Source organism: Manis pentadactyla, chromosome 1 (assembly GCF_030020395.1).
Source record: "Manis pentadactyla isolate mManPen7 chromosome 1, mManPen7.hap1, whole genome shotgun sequence".
Classification (NCBI taxonomy): Eukaryota; Metazoa; Chordata; class Mammalia; order Pholidota; family Manidae; genus Manis; species Manis pentadactyla.
Genome location: NC_080019.1, coordinates 174867955 through 174884867, shown reverse-complemented (window position 1 = coordinate 174884867; position 16913 = coordinate 174867955). Strand labels below are relative to the sequence as shown.

Sequence of the window (16913 nt, the reverse complement as noted above, 5' to 3'; positions counted from 1 at the left end):
CACTGTGCTGGAGGGGAAGTGAAAAAGGTGCTGGCCAAGTTGGCCAGGAGCAACTTCATGTCATTCTGGGGTGTTTTTAACAGACTGGAGAAAAGTGACCCAAGAAGCAAAAGGGAGAAACTAGCCCTTCACATCAGGCCTCTGTGCAACTGGGAATGATCAGCAGGAGGGTCTAAACTTGGCATATGTGGATGCCCACAGAAACTGTATACATGGTGTGTGTGTGTGTGTGTGTGTGTGTGTTTGCGCGCGCACGTGCACGTACACGCTTTACTGGAAAGGGTTTCTGTTTTTCATCAGCTTCCTACAGATTAAGGATGACACATGGCCCTGAGCAGCATCCACTCTCAGCTGAACACCTATTTGTCACCCACACACCCTGCCTTGTCAGATTTGTCCAACTGAAGGTAGCAGAGCTGGGCCACAGCGAATTATAGAAGTGGATGACACTTGTCCTCTGCGTTCAGCCTCAGGGGTACAGCTTCCCCATGTCTGGATGGCCTCAGCACAGCTAACTGTCACCAGCTTTGCCCTCCACCCCAGCTGGGGCTCCCCCTCCCTGTCCCAGCACAGGGGTGGCCTCAGCTTCCTTCTGTCTTTGTTCTTCCCTTCTGCCCTGTACTCCCAGATCTGAATCCATTTTTTCTCTGTCCCTACCCAGGTCCATCACACCACCCTTGACCTCCAAAGTTCAGTAGGCACGATGTCAGTTTTGTCAGGCACTCCCAGCCTTCTGGCTCCTAGTTACCATACTGACTTGTCACTCAGGATTCTGGGCTGAACGTCCAGGGTGGTGGACAAAGAGGAAGCACCCAGATCAGGTTTTCTTCCTGGGGAACACAGTCTAGGCTTTGTCTATTAATCAATACTTGTTTCATAAAGTCCATAAGGAGGGCACATTGTTTTAGAGAAAATCATTAGTACTGATTTTGCCTATTGATGCTACATTATAAGAAGAGACAACTACCTAACTGGTTTTGGATGTGGCAAAAACAAATCCTTACTACTCTTATTTATATAAGCTGTTTATTATGCATGTTTAATTCCTGCAAGGCACAATAAGTGGGTATGGATCACTAAGTGGGTCAGTTCCCTTCATTGTAAAGCTGCAGTCTATTCAGGTATGGCAGTCTTTAACATCTACTGATCCTGGGACAGGGCTGTCTGCTTTCAATTTAGGGGGAAAAAATCATTAGAGGAGAATGTTGGCCTGGACAAGGAAGCCTGGGAGGGGAGAGGAGCCTGGTAGGCCAGGGCCCTCTGCACCCTTCTTGCCTCACTGCATGACCTCAGGCAGGCATTTACGTCTCTGGGTTTCCTCACCTCTTGCCCAGAGTGGGGTGCACTGGATACTGGTTTTCAATTTTTTTGTAAGCAGTAGCCCCCTCCCTTTTTTTTTTTTTTTTACCCCTAATGAAACATATATGGAAGTCCAAAATAAAAAGCAAGGGAAAGAAGGACTACCTAAGTCTGCCTCTGAGATGTCCTCACAGAATCCTGGGATTCCTGGCCCATCCTGTGATCTGTGAACTATGTGAGAACGGGGCAGGGCTGGCAAGCAGCCCTGTGTAACTGTCACAGCTCGGAGGGCAGTCCCAGAATAGCACCCCCCCATGGTGGAAGGTGGCATTCCAGGAGCATTCCTAGTGAACCTGGCCGTACCTAAGTCCCCTGCCAACACAGGTGGAGGGAAACATTTCATTCTGAACTTCTGTGGGGAGTGGGTAAGATGTATTCCTAGAGTGCTATCACATTAAAAACAAAACAAAACAAAACACCTCAATCCAAGCGATTTTATTTCAAATCTACCTTTCCAGATTATTGGAGAGGATTAAATTAATTGATTTGGTTATGCCTCAATTTCAAAGGGGCATTTTTGAAACCTGCAGTCCCACAGGCCCTAAAATACTAAGCCATTTGTCCTAAAGACACAGCAGACTGAACTCCAGAATGCCACAGGAATATCATACCACTGCAAATTACTAGGTGGTGCTGAGTCTTTGAAAAAGCAGAACTGGAACAAAAGCATTGCACTGTTTTTGAGATGCATATTTGATATGAGCTAGTCAAATCGTTTTTGAGCTTATTTTTCTGCAGGCAGAGATATTCTGCACAGTTAAACAGCCGTCCATTTTCTCCCTTTGTAGTATTTATCTATGTATAAACACTCAGCCCATATAGGGGACTATTTTCTCTATCACTTAAGTTTCTGAAGACAAGGCCTTTTTGTCACGGGTAAGTACAGGGCCAGTCAGACTTACAAAAGGAGTCATTTATTGCTCAATTTCCCCAACTTTCCTATGATTAAAAACTTCTGACCTCAAATGCTGTTATTGTATTCTAGATTGTTTTCTTTCCCTCTCCCCTAACAAATGTTTAAAATTGTCTGTCCTCTGCAGGACTCTCTCCACTTCACACTCCCACCCCTCCATCTGACCTTGAAAACAGAGGCGGTCTCCTTTTCTTTCACATACCCTAAACTATTTTAAAATCCAGGCCCTCTGACCTTTTTACAACACTCTTCTTGTCTAACACGCCAAATGCTAATCTGAAAGCCAAGAGGCGGTAAAGGGTCCTGGGGGGTTGGGAAAGGGAGGGAGGGAGGCATTATATATTTGGCATCAGTTCAGAAATTCAGAAAATGTTTGTGCAACCACTCCCGCAGCCAGGATCCACTGCACCCCCTGCCTTCCAGCACATTAATAAAAAAAGATTTCGTGAGCCGACGAAATTGGAGAGCCCGGAGGGACACCTAAGGCGGTCACAGTTCGTTACCCAGGAATCCCACTCACTGATCGCCACCCCACGCGCCCAGCCCGCATCCCTCCCTCCGAAACCCAAAGTCTGCGACCGGGACCTCGGCAGCTCCCACCCACCCCCATCCTCCAGAGGTAGCCGGTGAAACTGGCAGCAGCCCCGCCCATTAACGGCTCGTGTGGACGAACGGAAGGACTGACACAACCTCTGCACGTCGGGGTGGCAGAGCTGTGCGCCGTGAGAATCACATACGTTCCGAGGGGGGAAAAAAGCACAGCGAGAGCACAGGCCTGGAATACATTAACTTATGGACTGAATCTATAACAGCCCCTCAAACAAAAAGAAAGAAAAGCAAAAGGCAAAGGCACTTTACCATCCTGTCCTGAGCTTTCCAGATACTCGGTCAGGTCACAGCCAAAGGCACTGGCGGCTCCCTTTCGTTTCAGCTTCTGCTTGGCACCCTTGTTCTTCATGAGTTAGTCCCAGCGAGGTTGCCCCTCCGCCTCGCCTCCCCTGTGCTTGGCCCCGCGCCGAGGGTGGTCTCCGGGGTTAGACTCGCGGCGGGCGCCGGCGGCAGAGCGGGGCCCGGCAGCGCGCACCCAGCCCGCGGGCCACTGAGCCCGGTGCGGGCGGCGAGCCTGAGCTCCACGGCGCGCGCCTCCAGGGCCGCCGTGCCGGAGGCCGTGCAGAGCTGGCGGCGGCGGGCCGGCTCGCCGGGGAGTGTCGCTTCCTCACTCGGAGTCCCAGGGACTTTCACAGGCTCCCGCGGAGTCTTGGGGTGTTTCCCTCCGCTTCAGGGGCAGGACGAGCTCCCCTTCCGCCTTTGGGGCTGCCCTGGAGGGCGAGCGCGCGGGAGCCGGGCGGCAGCGAGGACGAGGGACACCCGGCGGCCGCCGTGGGTCCTCTTCCCGGCGCCCGCTGCCTGGCCTTCAGACGGCGATGGGAGAGCGCAAAACAAGCATCCTGTCTCTCTCGCCCGCCCTCGCGCCTTCCTTTTTTTCCTGTCTTACAAATCCTAGGATCATCCAGCTCAGGAAACGCTGGAAGGAAGTCAGCTAGGGAGGGGGGCGGAGGGTGGAAATTTTTGGCAGCTCTGTGCTGGAGTGTACGGAGCCGGAGGAAGTAGGTGGGTGGGTGGAGGAGCGCGGGGCGGAGGAACGCGCTCTCGGGCGAGCCGGCCGGCCGCTCTGCAGAGCGGGCCGCGCGCGAGGAAGCCGCCGCGCGCCCGAGAGGACCCGCAGCCCCAGCGCCCGCTTCCTGCCCCACCGAGCCCGCTTTGAAGAGGGCGGCAGGCTCGCGGGCTTGCTGGACGCGGGGTGCTAGGTGGGACTGAAAACAAGTCCTGCCTTGTTTTGATCCTCACTGTCATCATCTCCTTGGCACTTTCTATTTTGGTGTCTGCCTTCTCCTACACAAACACTTAAACAGTAATGACAGAAACAAAGAGATTCCAGCGGAGAAACCTGGCAGGGGGAGGTTTTCCGCCGGCCCCTCCCGTCCTCCTCTCACGCGCCCAGGTACCCCCAACCCGACCAACTCTCCTCCAGCGCCGAGGGAAGGACCGAGGCTGCGCTTTGCAACCCCTGCCCAGGAAATCGGATTTTTGGTTACACACTGGTGTTCATACACGCGCGCGCGCCCGCACGGGCATTATCGCAAAGTTTGATGAAAGAAAGTAATCTGCGGGGGGAGGGGGAAGATTCAGGATTTAAAGTGACTCCGATATTCCAGTATGCTGTGGAGAAAGCAGTCCCCCAGGTTGTTTCGTAATTTGTCTCAAGTTTTCAGGAGGGCATGTTTTTTCTTCTCCAGTTAGATTTGAAATTCCTTGACTTCGGTGTTCTCAGCACACAGTAAGCACTCGAATTCTTGTGATTTAACCGTTTGAGGATTAGATTAAACTTCCTGTGTAAATTCAGATCCATATATAGACTTGAGGATAGGGACATTCATACAGCTCAGACTGCTGGCAAAAGCTTTACAGACTGTATTTTAGTTAATTGAATCTCTACTTTCTCTTATCTCCCCAGATATCACTGTGATAGTTTATGAACCTTGACCTTTTCTCTCTTCATCAGAGCCACAATTGATAGCCTGGCTGCTGAATCTGGCCTCTACTTGTATGTTTGGTTTGGTGCCCACCATGCTTTAACATTTGCAAGAATTAATTGCCAACGTTAAAGAGTTGAAGTGATTTCACATAAGAGATGTGGATTTCTGGTTTCTCTTGCAAAAATGGCAGATCCGATAACACGGAAAGTACATTCCCGAACGGCAAGGACTGCTGATGCCAGGTTGTGAGAGCCCCCTTGGAGACACCCTCTTTAGAGAGATGAACCTTCCAGTTTCGAAACCCCCACAGCCTGTCTTCCCCACTTTTCACCTGCCTGGTCTCTGGAGCCACTGAGTTCTCAGACTAAGCTCTGTGTCTGGTGCCTCCTTCCTTCTTTCCATTTGTCTCTCAGTGACACCAGAATTGCCCATCATCTTGGTGAGACATCTTCAAGTAACCAATGACTCATTTCTCTTTTTCCACCCCCACCTCCAGGCCAGTCCTGCCCAGACTGATGAGTCCTTCAAAATGCATCTCCTTTGGTTTTCCTCCTTTCCTGGCCCATTCAGTGAGGATCTTTCACTCCCCAATTATCAGAATACTCCTACTGGGGTTTTCTGAGTCCCATCTCTTCCTGTTCCATTCATCCTGTGTACTAATGGCCTGAAACATCTTCCTGAAGTTGTTTCATGCCTGCTTTGTTCAAAACCCATCAAAGACTCCCTGTCCCCTGTTGCCAGGACAGTAATTTCTAAGCATGCTGTAGGCTTAGAGAACATTCAGTATTTAGTATAATGGCTATTTCCTCCCTTTATTCATGGAGAAGCATCTCCATCGGAGACTGTAATTATTAGTATGGACATTTGTTTAGGAATTTATTTTAGCAAGGACTTTCATATTCATTATTTCATCTGACCTACAGTGGATTTCATCACTTTGACAGCAAAGAGGCTGAAAGGATGCTTTTTTACCCTAGCCAAGCCCCCAGGGCACAAATTATGGATAAATAGTCAAACCCTTTGAATCACCTTGTTAAATCTTTAAAATCATTTTCACTTTTCATTCTGAAGTAAATTCAGCTTATAAAAATTTACAAATAATAGTCAAAGAATTCCCATATAACTTCACTCCACTTTCCCTAATATTAGTATTTTATATAACTAGAGTACAACTATCAAAATTAGGAGGCTTACATTGCTACAATAATTTAACTAATTATTCAAATATTAGTTTTTATTATATAAAATTTCTGTTGAATATAGTCTCTCTCACAATAAAGTCCACCACTTAAGTAAGGAAATAGCACCTTACAAATACAGTTGGTCCTTGAACAATGTGTAAGTTAGGGGTGCTGTCCCCACAACACATTTGAAAATACACAACTTTTGATTTCCCTAAATACTTGACTACAATAGCCTTCTGTTGACCAGAAGCCTTACCAATAACATAAAGTCAATTAACACACACTTTGTATGTTATGTGTATTACATACTGAACTCTTAAAGTAAGCTACAGAAAAGTCAATGTTTTTTCCAATTGTAGAAAATCTCCAAAATGTTTTCCAGTATATTTATTGAAAAAAATCTGCACGTAACTAGACCCACTCTGTTCAAACCCATGTTGTTCAGGGCCAAATACACCACAGTATAATAGCTGTGTACTAGGTGCCCTTAATCACCATTAAACCCAGCAGGTATAGGTTGTCACAAACAGGGCTGCCTAACTTGCCAGTAAAGCTAGTGACCTTTACACAGCCCTAAGATTCTTCTGTGTTTTACTGAGGATTCCCCAGAGGGAGTCCACAGTCATAAATTCTGCATCCTGGAACAGCCCAAGACCTTTTTGTCCCCTGCTTCGTGATGGGTTCCAGTTGTTTCAGGTTCAGCGCTGAGATAATACTGAACACAGGGCAAGGTATCCAGCACGCCCAGGCTCATGAACAAACACTTCATTTGTGGCCATGGTGGTTCTTTGTCTCTGATAACTCTCAATTATCTATACCTTACGGTGGGAAGAACTCACAATTTATCAAGCCAAATTGTGAAGCTACACAGTGACAGCTTGACTCAGGGAGCTGGAAAACTGTCCCCCTCCACTCCCATTGCTGAGTTCAGATTTGGTTTCAGAGGGTTTTTCTGTTAGGACTCCTAGAAGCAACTCCTAGGAAGCAAAGTTATATGCAGATAGTGCAGGAATGTTAACAAAAGCACTAATTAAGCTATTCGTTGATAACATAAACTATGTCTTTAACAGGTTATCATAGTACAAAGCACTTCACGCACATGGAGCTCCCACAGAAGAGTTCTGTTTGCCTATGATTTATCTTACCTGAAACTATTGAACACTGATGCCTATCAAAGTGTGCTGTCCCATTCCTCCACTCACCAAGGATAATAGCTGTAAATAGATATGGAAGACAAAGAGTGGGTATTGGGGGATTTTAATGTTACCTGAGATCTAGCTTTTTCTTTTCCCTGGTTTGTCCATAAAACCAGAATTAGCAATCAGCAATTTTAGAGTTCTCCCTCCTTTCCTAATGCCCAACTAATAAAATTCTCTTTTATGATTCCTTGTCCAGAGACTGTGATTAATGTGTTCTAAATTCTCCATTCTGAGGTACTAGAATGTTAGCTTATCCTCCTGCTGGGTACATTTTCCTTCCCCATTTCACCTCCTTGTTTCCAGTTTAAAGATGCTAGGCTGGTCATTGGTTGTTGAGTGCTAGGGGCTGAACTGTCCACCCCCCACCTCAACGCCCCCATTTGTATGTCTAAGCACTAATCTGACTGACTTCAGAATCTCACTGTAGTTAGAGATGAGGCCTTTAAAGAGGTGATTAAGTTAAAATGAGTCTATTAGAGTGGGCCCTAATCCAGTCTGGTGTCCTTGTAAGACGAGGAGATTAAGACACCTGAGAAATAACAGGGATGTGCACAGCAGAGAAAAGGCCATGTGCGGGCACAGTGAGCAGGCAGCCATCTGCAAGGCAAGGAGAGAGGCCTCAGGAGAAACCGAGCCTGCAACATCTTGATCTTGGACTTCCAGCCTCCATAGCTGTGAGAAAATAAATTGCTGTTGTTTAAGTCCTCCAGTCCATGGTATTTCAGACTAATATGTTGGGTAAGGCTTTTCTATGGAAGAGGCCTTGTGCCCCCTAGCCCCAGCCACCAGTACCCCAAGGGTCGGCAGCCAGTAGAGGATGAGACTGGCAGAGCAAAAGGAATTCTTAAAGTTGGGCATCCCAAGCTCCATTATTGTATTTCCCTGTGCCATGGGGTCCCAGATTTAGGTTGAGCTGCAAATTGTGCAAATGAGTTTGAGTAAGAGGTGTTGGGGAGGTCTACATTACCAATCTCTAACCAAACAGAACAGAGAGGAGGAGTGGTCAGTGTCATGGGGGAGAAGGAACAAGAGCCAAGGTTAGTCTCCCAGTCCCAGAAGCAGGGGCAGTATTTAGTCTGCCAGTGGTATATCCTGCGACATGCCAGCTGACTTCCCATTGCTCCACTATCTAGCAACCAGTAAAGCCAGTTTTGCTTCTAAATGGGCCTCCAAGAGTGAGCAGTTCTGGTGATAAGAATGGAGAAGGGCTTTAAATGGTTCCACTTCCCTCTTAAAAGGTGAAGAACAGACATTGTTATTATTATACATCATAGTATCTCTCTCTGCCTCTCCCTCTGAAGCATTGTGTATTTTAGTTCCTATTTGGTTCCCAGAATTGCAAAACTGCATTACTCAGGGAAAAAAAAAAAAAGAAAAAAAGTATTGGGAAACTGCTCTCCAGCCTTACTTCCCCTACTATGAATGTGATTCAGTTGCTTCACCATCAACGAGGCATTTTGGGGTAGAAAGGGTGGAAGATAAAGGAAGAGTGAAAAAGAAAGATTTGATTGTAAAAAGGAAGTCTTACTAACTTTTTATAATAAAATTTTATTGATTGGTACCCCTGCCTACTAATTTGGAACCTCAGACTTTAAGTTAGAAGACTAGATGTAGGAGACGGTGGAGTCCAAGATGACTCCAAACCAAAAGCCAAATCCATTTATATATTTCCCTGTGAGCTTTCAGGACTAAATGTCCTTTGATAGTGTAAAAAAACAGGACTGGGTAGAAGTTGAGAGTTTAGGACTACAGATTAGATGAGACATCTGTGCATAGTGTTTGAAATTACTTGATAAGTAAGTTTCTCCCCACCAATATTTTAGTTATACTCTTAATTTCTCTGCATTGAATGGTGTTCAAACACAAGGGGTTTGGAGATCTTTTGTGTTCTGCTGAGCGTTTTAAAAACCAAAATGACATTTGACTCCTAATACAGGGTAGCACTAAATGAGTCTTCAGTATTTCAGAACAAAGCAGGCAACACAGACTCCCTTGTCCCGCTCTACCATGGGCACGGGACGCCACCCAACAGCAGCAGGAATCTTCCTTCCTAGAGTCGCATGTGGAGAAAAGACTTCACAAAGCCAGAGGGAGAGCCAAGTGCTGGGGGTTGAATTGCAATTATACGACGTCTGGATCTGCACTGGGACTGGCCTTAACTTCCAAGTCTGAACTTGGATCCGTTCGGCTGGAGGCCTCTGTTCAGTGGCGCAGAGGGAAGGTTGTGGGGGGCTGTGCCTGTAAGCAGCAGCCCCAAGAGGCCTGTCTGGGTCTGTCCTGAAGACCTAGCAGTAGGTCCCGGAGTACTGCTCCGAAGCTGGGTCTGGGATCACTTCCCTCATTCCCTGCTCTGTATCTTTGTAGTTCCCAAGGTGAACACAGGCTTCGGGTAGGAAAACCTGATTCCTCAGAGAATTCAGGAGTCCTCAGAAGAGGGGTTGAGGTGGCTATTTGATTTCAGTAACCTTGGTATTTCGTTTGTTTTAATGCCTTTAATTCTGCCTCTGCTTCCCCTTTTACTCTGTTGCACACCACTTTGGGCATATTACCTTCTTTGTGGTGGAGAAAGAGCAGAGAAGCCTCTGAACTCCATCTGTCTCCGCAGGGTCTCTGAATACTGCAGCAAATGATGTTCTTCAGTGGGTGGGGATCTGTCCCCGCCCCGTTCATTGTGTTCCAGAGTTTCCTGTGCTTTGCCTGTAACCCTCTACCAATCTGCCAGGCGCCTCTTAACACAAAAGGGAGGAGATGGGGGAAGGGAGTGCTGAGGAAAAACATCCCTATAAATAGCCCTCTTGAACAAAATTGTTTTCCCAATGCACAGTTGTTGTTAGGCTGTGATGTATAATCTACCTCTGCATTCTCCTCCCTGAACTCTCCTCACCACACTTTCCAGCTTTCCTCAGCAGGCCTGGTGCCCCCACTCAGTCCTCTCTGAGACGGAGATGTGGTAGAGGCCTCTAATGGAAGCTTTGGACCCCCACAGGCCCCTCACCAGCTCTGGGCACCTGGGCTGTGGGCTCAGGCTGGCCTGGGTTCCTTATCTGCTTCTGCCACTTATTTGTCCCTTGGCCTTGGTGGACAAATTACTTAACTTCTCCGAGCCTCCTCTGTTAAATCCAGGTGATAATAACTACCCTGTAGGGTTGCTGTGAGGACTAAATAAAATGAGAAAAGAGCCTAGCACTGTGCTTGCTTTTACACACAAATGAGTGATTCTTATTGTCTTCTCACTGAGCGGTACTTCTGTTTCCTCCGTCATTACCCAGTTTCTTGGGGTCACATTCCCATCTTGTCGCATACAAAACATATTTATAAGACATTTAGTTTATTTTATTCACTTATTTATTTTTATCTTTCCCAGTTCTGACATGGTTTGAGACCATTTCCTTTTCATTTAAGCCTGTTTTGAGCCTGAAAAATTTTTCAGAAAGGGTAAGATTACTTTGTTAGACAGTTTTCTGACATGGAAGATTGCTTACAACTCTGGTGTCCCCAGGCCTGTTTTTATTCCTAACTTGGAAGCATAGTATACAGAAATTTGTCTGAGGACAGGAGTTACAGTAGCTTACAGATATGTAACCCTCAGTATGTAATTGTGCCCCTAAAACTGTACATTTGTAAGTTAGATAATATATTACTGTTGTTTTTCATTGTGCCTTTTGGATATATGTTTACAAGATTGTGGGGGTTGGTGATAGTGGGGAAATGGTACCAGTTTGTAATAAAAAAATCACACTTGAAAATCTTGTGTTTCAGGAAACATTTTGCTCTTTTCAATCCTCTTTATACAAGTATTTAGTTCTCTGTACAGATCCTAAAAGCTAGTCAAATGTACAGAACTCTCTTTTACATGTGTAGTTTTTCAAAGTCAGGTGTGTGTCTATCTATCTATCTATCTATCTATCTATCTATCTATCTATCTATCTATCTATCTATCATCTATCCAACTTACTTTGATGTGACTTCATGGCAGTCCTCTCTGATCTCATGGCACCTGACTGATTAAAACTGCCACAGGGGGAAATGCATGGAATCAATTCTCTTAGAAAGAACTGACCCTGCTGACACCTTGATCTTGACTTCTAGTCTTCCGGACTGTGAGATAATGAATTTCAGTTGTTAGAGCCACCCAGTTTGCATATTTTTTTATGGCAGCCCTGGTTAACTAATGCAGCCAACATAGTTCAGGAGCAGAGCGAGCCCCCACTCCTGCCCTGGATCCTGTAACTCTAATGATTAAGATCGTACTCGTTGAAGTAATCTCTGAGGAAGTCTTTTGGTGGAGCCCCCAGAAATATCTGTACTTCTAGCTGGCAGTGACATTAAGCAATTTTATGGAAAGAATTCTCATTTCAGCAAGGAGTTCTAATGGAGGTCAAGGAGAGTAGTTATAACAAGAGTCAGAGATTCACCTGATTGTAAAGGATGGTGGGACATGGGAGGTTTGGGGTGGGGGGCTCCTTCTTGGGAATTTTAATGTTTTGAAGGACTATCCTTGGGACACCAGAGAAAGGAAGCCAGTGGGACCCCTGTAATAGCCCTGCGGCCTCCCTGAGCGGGCCTCTCTGGCTCTGGCCCCCTGCTCCCCCACCCCCTCCCACAACTCTGCAGGGTATTCAGTGTAGGACTTACCTCCTTTCTATATGCCAGAACCTGAAGGCTGGATGTTTAAGAGAACCTCCAAAGTCTGGCTATTCACACTTAGCATTTATTAATTTATTCAACCACTCAAATTTACTGTGTAGCCTCTATATGCCAGACACTGGGTTTGGTGCTGAGGACACGAAGTTGGAAAGGCACCATCCACAACCTCATGGAGTGCTCACTCTAGAGGCAAGAGAGCCAGGCGCTCTGGCAGTTGCCATATCATGAGATAAATGGCATGGTGAGAGCACTGAAATGGGGATGCCTAATTGCCTGGCAAAGTCAGAGAACAGCACCTTAGAGGAGGTGACCATGGTGGAGGCTAGAGGAGAGGCGAGTTGTTCCTGTAGATAAAAGGAGAGAGGAATTTCAAGGCAGCAAGGGTAGTATTTCTAGAGATACGAAGGTGTGTATGCCCACTGTTCAGGGAGTGGAAAGCAGGTCAGTGGTTGGGTGTGGGAGAGATTGGTAGCCTGTCTGGCTTGTGCTAGTTCAGAGTTGATCCTGTAGTGGGGAACCACTGGAGAATTGTGAGCAGGGCAGTGTCAGCTAGTCTGACAGTGATGTGGGAGTTGGGGGAGGGACAGATGGCTGCTGCAAAACTAGGGGGCAGGGCACCTCATTCTTCCTTGGTAACTTCCCTCTCACACTAGCGAGGGTTGGAGGTGCATCCTGGTTAATGCCTATCTTCTGGAGTTAAACTGCTTGGGGTCAGATCCTGGCCTTATCGCTTGCTGTAGTTCCACAATTAGTTCATTTTGAAGCCGAAACACGAAATCAGATGAACAGTAAGGGAATTTAATTTATCTGTATTAACACTTTATTTTGCATGGAAAATAAGTCATAGTAGATTCTAGAAATTGTGGAGCTGTAAATTAACCTCTATGCCTAGAAATTATGTGGAAGACCATCATCACAAAGTTAATTTACATACTCCTTAAGCTGTATATAATATCTTGGCCTTACAGGAATTTGGCTTGAGTTATTAAAATGCCCAGAAGGGGCATCACAGTCATCAACATTTGAGATGTGGGTTTGCCATCTAGTGGGCAGCTCTGAGTGTATATGCATTACAGATACACACACAACACATATATATGTACACACACACACAAACACAGAGTTTCCATCGGAGGTTCATCTTTCTCCCCCGTCCCTGACACTTAAAGGTCAAACAGTATTTTGGACACATCACTGTTTGTAAGAGTGTCTTGGTTTATGTGTATCAGGGATATGAGAGCGTTTTATGATGTGTGTGCTCACACATAGTCAGGAATAAGAGCATTACATGGAGGGTTCTTTCAGATTGCATTTCTTTCTCCTGTTTGAGAATTACTGATCTAAAAAAGGAGGTAGAAGGCTGCACTGCCACCATTGAGGCACAATGCCTGCTTCATAGTAGACCCTCAGCAAACATAAGTTTCCTTCCTTCTCTTATCTCTCACTCCCATAAAAGTAGAATTCCAAACTACAGTTCCACAGTAAAACATGCATTTGGTTTGTGATACATGTCATTGGCTCTCAAAATACAAAAATGAATAAAAGTTGCCTCCTATCTTTCAGATTATTACAATAGAGAACTTTCCAGCTTTTAAGTTCCAGCAAGATATGTCTCAACTGTTTGTTCAGCATTAATTTTTTGGAAATAGGAATTGATTTCCTTTTAGAAATAACATTGCAATAATGCTAGTTTCCCCGGGCTAAAAAGAAAGACACTGTGGAAAGGGATGAAATGGACATCAGGGGAAGTTTGATTTGTATTTGAACGGTAGGGACTTAGAAGAGAATATGCCCAGAAATGGAGAGTAAAGGAGATAAGAGTCAGTGTGGGATGTGTTTTGTGGAAGTTTGAAGAGAAGGAGGACAGAGATTTGAGAGTAGCTACCATGTGGTGTGAGATATGAAAAGAGGGTCAGGGCAAGAACATTTTAAGAGGTTTTGTGATGCATTATGAGTGGAATCTCCCTTTGATGTCTTCATGATACTTCAGTAAAGATTTAAATTGGCTTTCTGTTATTTTTGGATGTGGGTTAGTGTTTCTTTGGAAAATAACATGGTACAGAGACAGGCTATGAAGTGGCTTAGCTTTATCTGGAAAATATAAATGCTCAGGCCATAAAACTTTAAAAATAGATACATTATATTTTCCTCATGTGCCTTAAATTAAACAGAACTAAAGTGGTAAAATTGTATTAGGAATATCTATTATAAAAATAATACATGCACATGGTTAAAAAATTCAAAAGGTAGAAACTGGTATTAATTGGAAAAAGAAGAATCTTTTTGCTTTATTCCTCAACCCCCACCCCACCCTCATGTTTTTCCACTCAAAGGTAACCACCTTCAATAATTTGTTTTTAATTCTTTTCATTGTTAGTGCTGTAATTATAAACTCTATGCTTACAGCACTGTTTCCTTATTTATTTACTTCAGTGTCTGTTAACCCTGTGCCGTGAGTGATGAGAGATATAGCCCCTTGAGACTCTCCCACTTCTTTCTCCCCTTTTGTGCTTTGTTAATTATGTTATTTCCTATTATTCTTTTGTTTATATTTATACATTTAAATACTATGCTTAACCTTTGAATTCCTGTTCCATCAATGTAGCTAGTAATTCTTGATTCCCTACCAGGTAGTACAAGAAAAATAGGATCCTCAGACAACTTTTCACCTCTTCCTACCCCTCACTTCCACCCAATCTCCCTATCTAGCTCCCAATTTCCATCTTCTCTACCTTTCCATTTACAATGTTCAGGTTTATAGCATTTGCATTTTATTCTGTAAGTAAAATTAATTTGTCTGCATTTTATTGATTGATCCTAAAAATTGAAATCAATAAATCAGTCTACGAATTACAGTTTATGATTATGCTACAGAATACAAACTGATTGGCTCAAAAGAGAAACTAATTCAATATCTCTAAACCTGAGCTATTCAAAGGAGAATGAAATAAGCATCAAGCTGAGGGGATTCTTCATTCTTACACTGAAAAACTTGGGTAAATAATGTCACATGGTTTGCTCCTTATTTCATGCTTCCGTTTTTAAACTTTGTTTCATTTAGAATTTGTAATTGCCTTTTTAAAATTGACATATGCATTTCTTAATACATCACTGAGAATCTCCAGTCCTTATTAATACTATTGTTTATTTTACTTGTGAAGAAGTAATAAATATGCACACTACATAATAAAAAGGAACTAATAGGTGTGCTGCAAAAAGTTAATCTCCCTTTCACACTTGTCCTTCAGCCATTCAGTTCTTCTTTCCAGAAGGAACTACTCTTATTAGTTTTTATGTATCATTTTTTAGATATTTTATGCATTTACAATTATACAAGTATATTCCTATTTTTCCCTACATGGATGGTAATACATTGTGGAGAACTTTATTTTTTAATTTAGCAATAGATTTTGGAGATCCTTCTATCTCCATATCCACATCCATATAGCTGCTTCCTTCCTTTTTAATTGACATTTAAGTGGATGTGCCATAATTTAGTTACCTGGGTCCTATTGCTAGCAATCAGTCAGTTTCTGATTTTGCCATGACAAATGATTTGCTGAATATCCTTGTAGACACCTATGCTTGAATATCTGTGGACTGTCTAGGGAAGAACATTTGGTTCAGAGGCAATGTGCATTTTTTAAAAGTTTGATTATATTGCCAAATTGTCCTCAGTGGAAATCATACTAATTTTCACTCTCAATAGCTAAATAAAAGGTTGCCTGTTATCCCATACTCACATCAATACAATTTTTAAAAATCTGTGCCACTGTAATTTTAATTGGCATTTGAATATTATTTAATTTTTTGTAAGTGAAAATGAGCATCTTTTCATAAAATAAAGATGCCTTTATATCTCCTTAACTGTGAATCGTCACTTCATATACTTTGCCCATTTTACTAATGGTTTTGTCAAACTTCCTTACTAACCTGTAGATTTTTTTTACATTAAGCAATTTAATCTTTTACCTGTAATATGAGTTACAAAGATTCCCTCCAATTTATTTGTCTTGTTTTTTAATGCTTTTTCCATGCAAATTTTTTTTTAATGTTTTGAATTTATCTTTGTATTCTTAAAATTTCTGAGTATTGAATCATACTTATAAAGGCTTCCCTACTTGCAGATTATAACAACATTCTCCATTGTTTTTCCATAGTGCTATGCACAATTTGATAAGTTTTCGCATTTTACACACATGAAATCATCACTGCAATCAAGATATTGCATATATCCATCACCCTTAAAATTTTCCTTATGCCTCATTGTTTTTCCTCTCTCATTTTCCTCCCAGGCCCCCACCCCAGCCAGGTTCTATTTACTATATGATTTGTTTTCTATCACTAAGATTAGTTTGCATTTTCTAGAGTTTTATGGAAATGGAATCACAGAATGTGCTCTTTTTTTGTCTGCCTTGTTTTACTCAGCATAATTTTCAGATTCATCCATGCTTGTTGCATTCATCAATAATTCATTTCTTTTTATGTTGGCAGGTATTCTATCATAATGGATATGCCACAATTTGTTTCATCATTCACCTGAAGATTGTCATTTGGGTTGTTTCTAGTTTTTGGTGACTACCAATAAAGGTATTATGAACATTCATGTACAAGTCTTTGTATGGACATGTATTTTCTTTTATTTTGAGTAAATATTTGGGGTTGAAAGGCTGGATCATATGGTAGATGTATGTTTAACTTTATAAGAAATGACTGTTTTCCAGAATGGTTCTGTCATTTTACATTTCCACCAGTAGTGTATGAGAGTCCCAGTTGCTCCATACCCTTGCTAATACTTGGTATGATAACCATTTTAAATTTCAGCCATGCTAAGTAGCTGTGTAGTGACATCTCCCTGTGGTTTTGATTTGCATTTTTCTAATTATTAATGCTGTTGAGCATTTTGTCATATGCTTATTTGCCATCTATGTATCTTCGTTGGTGAAATGTCTGTGCAGATCTTTTGCCCATTTTCCAAATATGGGTTGCTTCCCTTGTTGTTGTGTTTGAGTGTTATTTATATACTTTGCATACAAGTCCTTTATCAGATATATTTTGCAAAACTTTTATTCTA

At 43.4% G+C, this 16913-nt stretch overlaps 1 protein-coding gene across 1 annotated transcript in view; it reads right to left on the bottom strand.

Moving 5' to 3' along the window:
* ARHGAP31 (Rho GTPase activating protein 31) overlaps positions 1-4022 on the bottom strand; it is a 110283-nt gene extending 106261 nt beyond the window's left edge. Inside the window, exon 1 of the mRNA XM_036883482.2 lies at positions 3131-4022. Coding sequence (XP_036739377.2) covers positions 3131-3230 — 100 coding nt within the window. The 5' untranslated portion in view covers positions 3231-4022. The remainder of the gene's footprint in view (positions 1-3130) is intronic.
* Positions 4023-16913: the final 12891 nt, after the last annotated feature.